The sequence below is a fragment of the Somniosus microcephalus genome, chromosome 26, assembly GCF_052327205.1.
Source record: "Somniosus microcephalus isolate GS21.2 chromosome 26, FLI_Smic_1.0, whole genome shotgun sequence".
Classification (NCBI taxonomy): Eukaryota; Metazoa; Chordata; class Chondrichthyes; order Squaliformes; family Somniosidae; genus Somniosus; species Somniosus microcephalus.
In genome coordinates, this window is record NC_141012.1 from 26,658,404 (window position 1) to 26,672,712 (window position 14,309).

Genomic DNA, 14,309 nt, shown 5'->3' on the forward strand with positions numbered 1-14,309 from the left:
GAAGGAGAGAGAGAGAGAGAGAGAGAGAGAGAGAGAGAGAAGGAAGGAGAGAGAGAGAAGGAAGGAGAGAGAGAGAAGGAAGGAGAGAGAGAGAAGGAAGGAGAGAGAGAGAAGGAAGGAGAGAGAGAGAGGAAGGAGAGAGGGAGAGGGAGAGAGAGAGGGAGAGAGAGGAAGGAGAGAGAGAGAGAGAGAGAGGAGAGAGAAGGAAAGGAGAGAGAGAGAGAGAGAGAGGAGAGAGAAGGAAGGAGAGAGAGAGAGAGAAGGAAGGAGAGAGACAGAGAGAGAGAGAGGAGGAGAGAGAGAGAGAGAGAAGGAGAGAGAGAGAGAGAGAGAGAGAAGGAAGGAGAGAGAGAGAGAGAGAAGGAAGGAGAGAGAGAGAGAGAAGGAAGGAGAGAGAGAGAGAGAAGGAAGGAGAGAGAGAGAGAGAAGGAAGGAGAGAAGGAAGGAGAGAGAGAAGGAAGGGGAGAGAGAGAAGGAAGGAGAGAGAGAAGGAAGGAGAGAGAGAAGGAAGGAGAGAGAGAAGGAAGGAGAGAGAGAAGGAAGGAGAGAGAGAAGGAAGGAGAGAGAGAAGGAAGGAGAGAGAGAAGGAAGGAGAGAGAGAAGGAAGGAGAGAGAGAAGGAAGGAGAGAGAGAGAGAAGGAAGGAGAGAGAGAGAGAAGGAAGGAGAGAGAGAGAGAAGGAAGGAGAGAGAGAGAGAGAAGGAAGGAGAGAGAGAGAGAAGGAAGGAGAGAGAGAGAGAGAGAGAGAGAGAGAGAGAAGGAAGGAGAGAGAGAGAGAGAGAGAAGGAAGGAGAGAGAGAGAGAGAGAGAGAAGGAAGGAGAGAGAGAGAGAGAGAGAAGGAAGGAGAGAGAGAGAGAGAGAGAAGGAAGGAGAGAGAGAGAGAGAAGGAAGGAGAGAGAGAGAGAGAGAAGGAAGGAGAGAGAGAGAAGGAATGAGAGAGAGAGAGAGAGAGAGAGAAGGAAGGAGAGAGAGAAAGGAAGGAGAGAGAGAGAAAGAGAGAAGGAAGGAGAGGGAGAGAGAGAAAGGAAGGAGAGAGAGAGAAAGAGAGAAGGAAGGAGAGAGAGAGAGAGAGAGAGAGAGAGAGAGAGAGAGAGAGAAGGAAGGAGAGAGAGAGAAGGAGAGAGAGAGGGAGAGAGAAGGAAGGAGAGAGAGAGAGAGAGAGAGGAGAGAGAAGGAAGGAGAGAGAGAGAGAGAAGGAAGGAGAGAGAGAGAGAGAGAAGGAAGTAGAGAGAGAGAGGAGAGAGAGAGAGAGAGAGAGAGAGAGAGAGAGAGAAGAAGGAGAGAGGGAGAGAGAGAGAGAGAGAAGGAAGGAGAGAGAGAGAAGGAAGGAGAGAGAGAGAAGGAAGGAGAGAGAGAGAAGGAAGGAGAGAGAGAGAGAGAGAGAGAGAGAAGGAAGGAGAGAGAGAGAGAGAGAGAGAGAGAGAGGGAAGGAGAGAGAGAGAGAGAGAGAGAAGGAAGGAGAGAGAGAGGGAGAGAGAGAGAGAGAGGAGGGAGAGAGAGAGAGAGAGAGAGAGAGAGAAGGAAGGAGAGAGAGAACAACTCGACCGACTCGACAAATACTGTCAAAATTGGGCTCTAACAGTAAATCTAAAGAAAACCAACATCATGATTTTTCAAAAAGACCCAGATGTCAGGAAAACAAATACCAGTTTACCCTCAGTGATACCACTATAGGACACACTATGAGCTACACCTACCTTGGTCTAACTATTACAGCATCAGGGAGCTTCAGCATAGCAGTGAATGCACTAAAAGAAAAAGCACGAAGAGCCCTATATGCAATAAAAAGAAAATTCTACAACATCCAAATCCCAATCAAAATCTGGCTCAAAATATTTGACAGCATAATCCTGCCCATTGCACTGTACGGTAGTGAAGTATGGGGCCCGCTAAATCACCAAAGCTACACTAAATGGGAAAAACACACAATAGAAGCCCTACATGCAGAATTCTGCCGAAGCATCCTTCGCACCCAAAGAAAAACGCCAACAAATGCATGCAGAGCCGAACTAGGCATATACCCACTGATAATAAACATCCAAAAACGAGCACTAAACTTCCTAAATCACCTCAAATCTAGCTCCCCAGACACCCTTCATTTCAAAGCCTTTCAGACCCAAGAGCTAAACCCAGAAAAGAGTCCCTGAGTCAGCTGCTACTGAAACTAAGTACTCAGCCGGACCCTGACCAGCCCCAGACCAACACAGCCGTCCAAACACCAATCCGAGTGAACCAAATCATTAAACAATGCAAAGAAACCTACCTGGAACATTGGAACAAAATAACCGAAAGCCAAAGCAGATTAGAATGTTACCGGGCCCTAAAAAGAGAATATAAACTGGCAGACTACCTCACGACCATCAGAGACACAAAACAGAGACAGACCCTCACCAGGTACAGACTAAGCGACCACCAACTGGAAATTGAAAAAGGCAGATACAAGAAATCCTGGCAGCCTAGAGAGAATAGAATATGCGATCAATGTCTGGCTGGCGAGGTTGAAACAGAAATGCATTTCCTCCTAAAATGCGAAAAATTCAACACATCAAGAAACATATTATTCAACAAGCTAAGCCAAACAACCCCAGATTTCAAGGAATTGGATGATCTGTCAAAATTGAGATTAGTCCTAGGAGAAGGAGACAGACCATACCTTGGGGCTAAATATGTAACAACATGTCACAACCTGAGGACTGTTTAAAAGTAAGACTGTTTAAAATTAATATTGAACATACCAAATGAAGTAGAAAGACTGTTTAAAATTAATATTGTTTAAAAGTAATATTGTATATACCCAACAAATGTCAAATCGATTGACACCTACAGAATGTTGGAAAACTGTACCTTTTTGCTATGTAAGCTTTGGCAATATGGTTCTCTGTAAACTTTCATGCCAATAAAGCATTTGAACTGAACTGAACTGAAAAGGAAGGAGAGAGAAGGAAGGAGAGAGAAGGAAGGAGAGAAGGAGAGAGAGAGAGAGAGAGAGAGAGAGGGAGAGATTTCCCTTCTGCTAAGCATGCTGGGTAGAGATCGCCATTACACAAAGCCTTGTTTCCACCCGCTGCCATCTCGCACTGACCTGCATGTTAACCTGTAAACAGACTTGGTGTATTGAAGGCTGTCCGTAGTTTCAAATGGCAGTTTCTATCTATTATAATGTAGGTTATTTGGGACGATCGGTAAGTTTTTTTTTTGCAGGTGTCTATTTTTCTGGGGGGTTTTTATTAGTTAGGGGAATGTGGGCATCGCTGGCAAGGCCAGCATTTATTGCCCTCAAGGTGGTGGTGTGAGCCACCTTCTTGAACTGCTGCAGTCCATTTGGGGGTGTCCATTTGTACTGTACAAACCAATTTGAAACAATTCTTGAAACTACTGTAATATGTGGTTAATAAAACTGATAAATACTATTATTGTTTTGCTTCTGATTTGTAAATTGTGGAATAAGAGAAGGTGCAAGTGCAAGATCGCTTTCTCCACTCAAATGCACAGGAGGCACAGAACTGGTACTGAAAGCAAAGCCTGCATAAAGACACACTATGAAAATTATAATTTAACTGATGAACACTTTGTACAGCTCGGGGGGGAACTGAATTTTAAATCAAAGCTTACCTCACCCAAGCAAAGAGAAAACTTTAAGGAAAAGATTGTATTGGTTTTGTGAACCATGACCACATGCAGGGAAAACAGTGCTTTGGAAATTGAGAGTTTACCATTTAGTAGCTTTTACAAGAGTCACTTCTATACTTAGGGGGCGATTTTCCCAGCCCCGAGGAGGCGGGACAGTTGACAAAAATCAGCAAAAACTGAGGACGGCTTTTGAACCCGCCTCCGCGCAATTTTGCCGGAGGCAGTTTTGATGGGTGCGATTCTGTCCCGCCTCCATCAGTTGAGAGAGGTAGTTAAGACTCTTAAATAGTAGTTAAGGGCCTCTATAATCCTATTTTGACAGGCCTTCGTTATTTTACCACATTTACAGTGTGTTGCACGACCCTCCTAAACCACGCCAGCTAAACCTGGCAGGTTGACAAGTGGGTGGCCTCCTCACAGCTGCAGCTCCACCATTAAAACAGAGCTTTCATCAGGGATCTGTTGCAGGTGGCAGAACTTTTGTTCCAAAGGTCTTTCAGCACTTTTAGCAGGCCTACCAAAGTCAGAGGTGCTGCAGCTTCTATCGCTCAACTGTGGGACCTCCTTGGAAGACCCTCTCCCCGCTTGGACTGGGCACTTCCCGAACAGAGGGCATCTGCCAACATGAGAACCATTTATTTCCTTTCACCATGGACCTCAGGCTCAGAGGAGGAGCAGCCACGGCAGCAGCAGAACCAGGCAGCTAAGCCGCAGGAGCCCCAACCTCCTGCTCACCCACCTGATGCAGCAGAGGGCAGAAGGCGCCAGCGCATGGAAGCATGTCACCGCAGGAGATACCCCCAACACAGAGTTTACAGACAGAGGATGAGCTACCGCAACATGACTGAGCAGCAGTGTCAAAGGAGGCAGAGACTTTCGAGAGGTTGTCGGAGACAGCAGTGCACTGTTGCACCAACACCTGGAGCCCAGAGGAGTGGGTGGACACCCCTTACCAGTGGCTGTCAAAGTCACCACCACCCTCAACTTTTTTGCCTCAAACTCCTTCCAGGGATCAGCAGCATCTCCCAGTCGGCCACCCACAGTTGCATCACGCAGGTTACTGATGCCCTTTTTGCAAAGACGCACAATTACATCCACTTCAAGGGATCAAGCAAGTGCAACCGTGCGTTCAGTTGGCTTTGCAAATATGGCAGGCTTACCAATGGTGCAGGGCATCATAGACTGCACATGTGGCACCCCATCACAACCCAGCTATCTTTGTCAACCGCAAGGGCTTCCACTCCCTCAACGTACAGCTGGTGTGTAACCACAAGAAGGAGACTTTGCATGTTTGCGCCAAGTTCTGCGGTAGTTGCCATGGCTCTTTCATCCTGCGGAACTCGTGTTCCTCCGCTCTTCAATCCGCCAAACCAACTTAACGGATGGCTCCTTGGTGACCAGGGCTACCCCCCCTGAATGAGTGGCTAATGACGCCGATCAGGAGGCCAGCTAACGAGGCTGAAGAACGCTACAACGCCAGCCACATTTCGACCAGGTCCATCATCGAGCAAACCATTGGCTTGCTGAAGATGCGATTCCGATGCCTTGACAAATCAGGTGGAGCCCTGCAGTATTCAGCAGCCAGCGTCTCAAAAATGGTCGTGGTCTGCTGTGCACTGCACAACATGACACAGTGTCGTGGCTTGCAGCTTCTTGATGAGCAAGTGGCCTAGTTCATAGCCAGCCTCCTCAGATGAGCATGAGGAGGAGGAGGAAGAGGAGGACGAGGAGGACTGAGCACCAGCACACAAGCACATGGCTGCCCGTGATGCAAGGGATGCACTCATCCTGGCCAGATTTGCATAGGTTGCCCGTTTTTGCACATGACCTTGGCTCCATCTCAACACATGATAGACAATGAACATGACTCTCTGGCCTCCTTTCACTCTGGTCACCAACCTGACCACGCAAGTGTCTCGGAGCCCGCAACATGGAGCTGCCTAAGGCGAGATAACAGATGCCATCACGCCAACAGTTTGCCGTCAAATCATTTTTATACTTTCAAACAGGGATGGCATTTCGTCAATAAACAGAAACAATCACCCAAGTGGCTACCCCGGTGACTAATGGAGCTTTATTTTTCTCTTAAGTGGTACTCCTAAGTGGTGCTCCCCCTGTGGCTTAAGAAATGGAGGCCCCTTGCTCACTTTGATGCTGCTCCTGCTTGGACACCTTTGGCGGGCGTCCTCTGGGTTTACGAGTCTGTGAGGGCTCACCAAACGTCTGCTCATCCTGCGGCAGTGCAGGGGCTGAGACGCCCATTTCAGTTGGGTGCAAACGCTGGTGGGGCTCTGACAGAGGGCTACGCATTGGCATGGAAGTGAGCACGCTTGGAGAGAAGCCCCCACTTCCTTGATGTCTGCCACCAACTTCCCTCTCATGGGTCAAGTCTACCTCAGCGCTTGCAAGTGGCTTGAGAGCACCTTGCTGCACAACAGTGGGGGCCATGGGGACCCGTATCTGCACTGGCAGTCCTACTCAAAAGGACTTCCATGAAGCTCTGGTTTCTCTGTTCAATAGCTGCCCATCGCTCCTCCAGAGATGTCAGTTTATTCTGAACAATCACCATGTTTTCCTGACCGGCGACTTATTTCCTCCATGGCCATAGCCAGCCTTTCCACAGAGGTTGCCGTCCTTTCCATGGTGCTGCCTATATGCGCCACTGCCTCCCCAACGGCACTGGTCATGTTAGAGTTGGACTCCTCCATCCTCTCCACACTGGCAGTGACAAGACCTGTCAGAGACTCCTGCACCTGCTCCTGGAGTTCCAGCACCACTCTCCTTCTGGATGGACCCAGAAGTACAGGGTCCACATGCAGCGGAGCAGAGCTAGGAGAATCCTGCGACCTCCGCCGAGGACTCTCCACTGCTGTCCTTGTCTCCACCACCTGCTGATGCTCACCTGTGAGATGTGATACACACAGTGACAACACTAATCTATGTCCCGAAGGTCCCACCGAGGTGTACGTATCTGCGATGGTGCTGGGTGTGCTTATATCTGCTGACGCTGCGTCCTCAGATGTTGCAGGTTCCCGAGTCTTGCTGCTCAGCCTCTTTCTCGTCGACAGTGGGGTGCGGCTCTGTGGATGGTCCTGTGGGGAGTAAAGGCATGGGTGAGACATTTGACGGAAGTGTGGCATGCACATGCAATAGTGCAGATGCTCAAGTGGCATTCTAATAATGTACACCAGCAGCCATTTCAGTCACTCAGGCAGTGTAAATGAGAGAAAGGCAAAACTATTGTCACCAGCTTGCTCTGCCTTGCCCGTCTGTCCGTCCCCCACTTCCACCTCCACGCCAGCGCTATCTAGGGCCGCCTTTTCTGCCTGGGTGAGAATGGCTAGGGAAGGTGGCCCTCCTCCGGTCTTTGCCCTTTTTCTAGGGCTCTCTTTTCCTGCAGTGAAGGAGACAAGTGGAGTTGGAGTGAGTGTAGAGAGTCCAGAGCATAGATGCTTAGGAGACAAAGATGGAGTGAGGTCCCATGTCCAAGGGCCCTCCCTGTGCGTTGTTAGTCGTTGTCATTGCATAACATTGAAAGGGAGTGAGAGGACAGCATAGTTAAATAGTGAAGTGATTGGGTTCATAGAGTGAGAGGGATGGTGAAGGGTGCAAGGGTTGCAAGGGTAAAGTGGGATGTGGAGGAGGAGGTTGACAATGCAGAGTGCTGGTGATGAGAGGAGAAGGGGTGCAGGAGGGGGGTCAAGCTGAAGGTATACTCACTTTGCCTGATCTTACAAGGTAATTGAACCTTTTACGGCACTGCATCCAGGTTCTGCTGCACACTGATCTGGAGGTAATATCCCTTGCCAGCTGTACCCACACAGCCTTGGTTTCTTTGGGAGGCCTCTTCCTCCCAGATGAGGGGAAGAGCACCTCCCTGCTGGCTCTCGCCCCCTCAACCAGCATTCCCAGCGCCTCATTGGAGAACCTCGGGGAGGCCCTTGCCTTGGAGTTGGCCATTGTTGAAGCAGATTAACAGCTTGAAGGTGGTGCAGCATCGATCCAAAAACCAATGGAATGAGCCAAGGCAGCAAGCAGCCCTTAAATGAAGCTGGATAAGTGACATCAGCAGAGGCGAGTTTCCGTCCCAAAAGACTAATTGGCCCAGGGAAACACACATCTGAAATCAACTGGCCAATTAGGGGACATCACAAATTTTTCCCACCTCTTAGTGGAGGTGGGTTTGGAACCCACCCAAACCGAAACCCGCCTCCACTGGGAAAATCGTGCCCATAGTAAAAATACATTGACTAACAGAAGAATATTTTCACATTAATGGACAGTTGCTAGTACTATGCCAGGGAACTGAGGATAGACACATCAACTGAAGGACAAGACTACAGTTCTCGCCCTTCAACCATCCTGCTGTCTTCAATTCTCTTCAACAGGCAGAGACCATTACTACAAAAATTACCAGCTGTTTTCCCTGAAGCAATTTCTCGGTTTTGGCTTATTCCTGCTGTCAACTTTGCTGCTGGTAATGACCATATGCACGGCCATTCTTCTGTACTGAAAATGTAGGGAGGATTTAATACAGCAACATGATACAAAATCCATCATTCTACCTTGAAGATAAAAATGTCAGCAAGATATTAAAACACCAATGCTTTGCTGGCCAAATTATCATGCAGTTCTTCTAAAAATCACATTGGGAAGATACAAAACAACTTTGTTGGCCTATATGAATAGAATGGGGGGCAAATTGGATAAGACCCGAAGAGAGGCACGGGGATCAGTGTGTAATTAACCTGCGCCTCTTCATTGATCTGCAGGCAGGGCGTTAAACTCATGCTGCCTGTTGATTTCCACAATTGCTGCGCTCAGCCAGCACTACTTGCGCTGTTCATTAGCTGCATACATCAGCAGGGAGCCCAGTATCGTGAGTGGCTAGTGCTACTTAAAGGTAGTCTGCACCTCTTAAAGGGGAGGTGCATTTTGGCTGCTGGAAGTGGTGTCAGGAAGTTAATTAACATTTTTGCCAAGATGGCTCAACCTGCAAGAGAGCATGCAGTAGGGTTTTGATAATGCACTGGAGGCCTTGGTGCAAATGACGAGGAGAGACAGACATCCTGTATTCGCAGGGGGGCAGGAGGCCTTCATAACATATGTTCATGAGGCAATGGGAAGAAGGAGCCGAGGAGTCAATGGCAGGAGTATAGCTCCAGGAGCATGGATGCTGTGTGGGAAGAAGTTTAATGATTTAACACGAGTTGCCACGGTGAGCAAGTTCAATCTTCAAATGACATATCCTACCAACTGCACCACTAGCCTCATCCGCTGCTCAATTCACTACAACCCCATCACCCACCTATCAACAATCTCTGTCAATCAGTACTCAACCCTTCAATTCATATGGTTTACCTCACCCTCACACATTAAGCACTGTTGCAAACCTCAAACCCACAACTCAGCTCAAAAACAGGGTCAACCACAACAGCCACGTCACCCAAACATATTGCAAGACACTCAGACACGCTTGTGGGGAGCAGGTGGCGCATAACAGGAGACAGCAGGAAAGAACTGGAGGAGGACAAGTGCACCTGCATGTTTTAACCTCCATGGAGGAGCCAGTGCTGGCCACTATGGGAAGGGACATCGCTGAGGCTGTGAACTTTGGTGGGATCAATGAGGAGTCTCTGCATACCTAATCCTCCTCCTATCTTCCCACTTCTTGCTCATCCCATAACCTCTTCTGACTCACCAGCTGCAGATAGTGTAAGCTGCACTTATTACCTTCTCCTCTCCCCTCACTACAACCCAACCCAAGTCCCTTTTTCATTTCAGATACCCAAAAACTGGAACCTTCCCAGTCAGAGGAAGACAGTGAAGATGGAGACACTGCAACTCGATCGTTTACTTGCAGCCACCAGCTCAGATACTGATACTGCACATACTTGAGAGGCTAGGATAGAGGGGGGATCTGCATGTGATGAGACACCATGCACAAATGTGCAGGAGCTAAGCTGGGGAGAAAGGATAGCACAGGTTGCAGCTCGCCGGAGGGAGAGGTCACACACTAGTTCTGCTAGACGGGTCAGATGAGGACTTCAATGGACCAGGCTACAGGAAAAGGCTGATGGACGTACACAACCAAATGCTTGGTAAACTGGAATGCCTGCCAGAAAGCCTGCACACAATGTCAAGGAATCCAGCTCCAACTTGGCACAGGACTTTGTGCAGATCTTGGAGCCTATCCTTTCAAACAGAGAACGGGTGGTCACCTCCATCAGCACACCAGTGGAACCCACCATGATGCAATGTCTGATGGTTGATGTCACAGCTTCCATTGCAGTTCAAACAGCTTCCATCAGATGTCCGAGTGCTGCATTGGTTATCAGACTGCAGCCTTGCAAGCTCAGACTGCTGCCATCTTGGCTCTGGATGCCAGCGTTCAAAGGGGCTTCCAGGGCATCACAGCACTCCAGCAGTCTGTTTTCCAACAGATCACCAGGGTTACTGAGGGCGAGTGGCAGTAGCTCCACGGAACAGGAAACTGCTGTCCTCTCGAAGGAAGACAGCATCCCTGCTCCCACCCCTGCCCCTCCATCAGTGCCCTTGCTGTGGCCTGTCAGACAGCCAGCCCGGAATGCTGCAACCCAGGCCAAGATGATAAGAGTCTGAAGCCAGGACCTCTAGGCCCAAAACTGCTCGAGGTTTCCCTCCAAAGTCATCGGCAGTCTCCTTAATTGAAGGTCAGCAGCCTTCCACCTCCGATGCTGCAGCCACTAGGGAAGCACCTCATAGGAGTACTAGGAAAGTTAAAGGCACAAGGAAGTCAGGCACTAAGGGAATGCACAAGCATGATTAGTTGGCGGTTAGGATCAGATCAGCCATGATCTTATTGAATGGCGGAGCAGGCTCGAGGGGCCAATTGGCCTACTCCTGCTCCTATTTCTTATGTTCTTATGTTCTTAATAGGGCGGTGTAGTTGAAGTTCAAGAAACAGAGTTAGCATGCAGGTACAAAAAGCAAGTAGGATTGCAAATGGCAAGTTGGCCTTTATTGCAAGAAGGTTGAGTACAAAAGTAAGGAAGACTTCCTACAATTGTACAGGGCCTTGGTGAGACCACACCTGGAGTACTGCGCAGTTTTGGTCTCCTTATCCAAGGAAGGATATACTTGCCTTAGAGGCATTGCAACAAAGGTTCACTAGATTGATCCCAGAGATGGGAGGGTTGTCCTATAAGGAGAGATTGGGCCTATACTCTCTGGAGTTTAGAAGAATGAGAGGTGATCTCATTGAAACAAGATTCTGAGGGGGATTGACAGGATAGATGTCGAGAGATTGTTGTTTCCCCTGGCTGGAGAGTCTAGAACTAGGGGTCATAGTCTCAGGATAAGGGGTCGGTCTTTTAAGACCGAGATGAGGAGAATTTCTTCACTCGGTGTTATGAATCTTTGGTATTATCTGCCCCAAAGAGCTGTGGATGCTCAGGTCATTGAGTATATTAAAGGCCGAGATATAGATTTTTGAACTCTAAAGAAATCAAGGGATATGGGGATAGGGCGAGAAAGTGGAGTTGAGGTCAAAGATCAGCCATGATCTTCTTGAATGGCAGAGCAGGCTTTAGGGGCCATATGGCCTACTCTTGCTCCTAATTCTTATGTTATGTTGTAGCCTCCCTTTCTCTTGCACTTCACTTCTTCCCCCTTCTAGCACCTAGTCATGCTCTGCGTAGCCTCTCTTCCTCCTCCCAGTCATGTTCAATTCACAGAGGAAGCCTTACCAGACCACCCATGTCTGGAAGCAACTTTTCAGCAGAACATTTTATATGCCAAAAGTAGTACAGGTAGACTACCCTTTATCCGGACTTCCGAAAACCGAAACCCTCTAAAAACCGAAGGTTTTTTCGGCCAGCGTAAGTCGTGCGCACGACCCCCCGCGGACCCCCGCCGACTTACGCTGAGCGTCAGCGTAAGTCGTGCGCACGACCCCCCGGCCGACCCCCGCCGACCCCGACCGTAAGTCGGCGGGGGTCGGGGTCGGCGGGGGTCCGCGGGGGGGTCGGGGCCGGCGGGGGGGGGGGGGGGGGGGTTGTGCGCACAACTTACGCTGCGCGTCAGCGTAAGTCGTGCGCACGACCCCCCGCCGACCCACCTTCCGAAATCCGAAATTCTCCGGAAACCGAAACACGGCTGGTCCCGAGGTTTTCGGATAAAGGATAGTCTACCTGTACTGCAAGACCAGCCAGTCCAGCAGCCTGTTGAGTATGCAAATTTTAGCAAGGTATCTGAAACCGCCAAAAATGCATACAATTGCCCCAGCTACAAGAAATAATCCAGCAACCAACCTGTAAGCACTTCATGATCCCTTTAAATAATGCTGATGGGGTGCCCTTTATTCGGTTTAACGTCATGTTCAGCTGTGCAAGGTTAAGACAGGGCGTTGGTTGGAGTTGAAAGTTGGAAAGTGGCAGCGGTGGCTTTAAAATCAGCATTGTGCACTGACATTATCTTGCTACACTGCATGTTGCCAGTGGTAGTTCACCAAGGTGGTGTCCTACGCATTGCAGAACACATTTGAGCCGTATGTGGCCGCGTAGCGCCTTAAAAAAAGTGCTACACGGCCCAATTTATCCCCCACTAGATCTTGCATGGCAAAATAGGCTACCTATGCCTTTGGCAATGTTTATGGTGGTCATAAGGATTGGGCTGCCTTTGGAGGTACGCATGAAAACCGTCTACTTTGGTGAGTTTTGGAAGCTTTAAAGACAAGACAATCGCACTGCTATGTTTACAGTGGTTGCATTTTTTAAAAATTCGTTCCTGGGATGTGGGCGTCGTTGGCAACACCAGCATTTATTGCCCATCCCTAATTGCCCTCAAGGTGGTGGTGAGCCACCTTCTTGAACTGCTGCAGTCCGTGTGGTGAAAGTCCTCCCACAGTGCTGTTAGGAAGGGAGTTCCAGGATTTTGACCCAGTGACCAGGAAGGATTGACAATATACTTCGAAGTCAGGATGGTGTGTGATTTGGAGGGCTCTTGGAGGTGGTGGTGTTCCCATGCACCTGCTGACCTTGCCCTTCTAGGTGGAAAAGGTTGCGGGTTTAGGAGGTGCTGCCGAAGAAGCCTTGGCGAGGTGCTCCAGTGCATCTTGTAGATAGCACGCCAGTGGTGGAGGGAGTGAATGTTTAAGGTGGTGGATAGGGTGCCAATCAAGCGGCTGCTTTGTCCTGGAATGTGTCGAGCTTCTTGTGTTGTTGGAGCTGCACTCATCCAGGCAAGCGGAGAGTATTCCATCACACTCCTCACTTGTGTCTTGTAAATGGTGGAAAGGCTTTGGGGAGTCGGGAGGCGAGACAAATGCCGCAGAATACCTAGCCTCTGACCTGCTCTTGTTGCCACAGTATGTGCGTGGCTGGTCCAGTTAAGTTTCTGGTCAATGGTGACTCCCAGGATGTTGATGGGGGAAATCGGCGATGGTAATGCCGTTGAATGTCAAGGGGCGGTGGTTAGACTCTCACTTGTTGGAGACAGTCATTGCCTGTCACTTCTGTGGCACGAATGTTACCTGCCACTTATCAGCCCAAGCCTGAATGTCATCCAGGTCTTGTTGCATGCGGTGTTGCAAATGCAGAACAAGGCAATTGGTTGTATCGGGATAAATATTTAAAACTTTGATCCTTTAAAATGTCACAATAAATAGTTATGGAGACTATGAAAATAAGCTGGTATCACTTTATTTAGTGTAGCTGTAATGATCAGAGACATTACTAATCAAGGGAAGAGTAAGAGGATCAAACCTTAATCTCATAATCCATTCATAATAAAAAGTCAGAGAGAGGAATAAATGGGCAGCAAAAGTTACAGTGGGGCTAAGACTGCAACATTATGCATGGACAGTTATGCCCAATCTGCTGACTTCAGCCGATCACAATGCCAAATCAGCATACCAATAGAAACAGAAACAAAACAAGTTCTAACATCCAATTCTTCAATTATTCAAAGAACAGCAGTTTTCCTAAAATAAATGTCACTGTGATGCTTAATTAACACTTTGAGGACAATAACATTTGTGCATCCAGATAAAAGGATCAAAATTTGAGATTACAAATTATTATTCAAGACAAGAAAACTTGTTCAGTATTAATTATTGCTGATCAGAGGATTGATGATTACTGACATTTCTAATACAGTACACTTTTGAGAATAGATCTGTACTTGAAGACTGCATGTCCATATCTGCAAATCCAGGAACCCAGTAAATGCATGGAAAATGGAATTTTAAATGTGCATTCTACTCCACTATCCCATTTTACTTAAAAATACACCAATGAGAAAGAGATCTGTACACTTACTGATAAATCTCATAGGCATCGCACTTTGTTCTGCATTTGTACCGAACTACTCCTGTTGTGACATCATGGTTACACTCCAGCAATGCCATCAAAAGGAATGTAATTTTATGTGCATTCACAATGTTCTGATGATAAAAAGTCTGTGCATACATGAAAAAGAGTCAAAGTAGTGTAAAAAGGTTAAAGTGCTATCCTTGGCTCAGTGGCAACACTCATATCGGAGTCACAGGTCATGGTTCAAGCCCCACTGCAGGACATGACCACGTTAAACTTTTAACTGTTGACACATTGCAGTACTGAGGTGCGTTTTGGAATAAACTTTAAACTGCAGCCTTGTCTGCAAGCTCAGGTGGACTCAAAAGACCCCACTGCACGATTTGA

The 14,309-nt window shown here is 48.2% G+C and overlaps 1 protein-coding gene across 2 annotated transcripts in view; it reads right to left on the reverse strand.

Moving 5' to 3' along the window:
- Window positions 1-14,309, reverse strand: part of jam3b (junctional adhesion molecule 3b) — an 86,515-nt gene that overhangs the window by 59,379 nt on the left and 12,827 nt on the right. The window contains exon 3 of one of the 2 annotated variants that reach the window (XM_085967994.1): window positions 13,929-14,068. The exons of the other annotated variant lie outside the window; for it this stretch is intronic. Within the exon in view, the coding sequence (XP_085824120.1) occupies window positions 13,929-13,947 (19 nt within the window). The 5' untranslated portion in view covers window positions 13,948-14,068. The remainder of the gene's footprint in view (window positions 1-13,928; window positions 14,069-14,309) is intronic. 2 annotated transcript variants of the gene reach the window in all.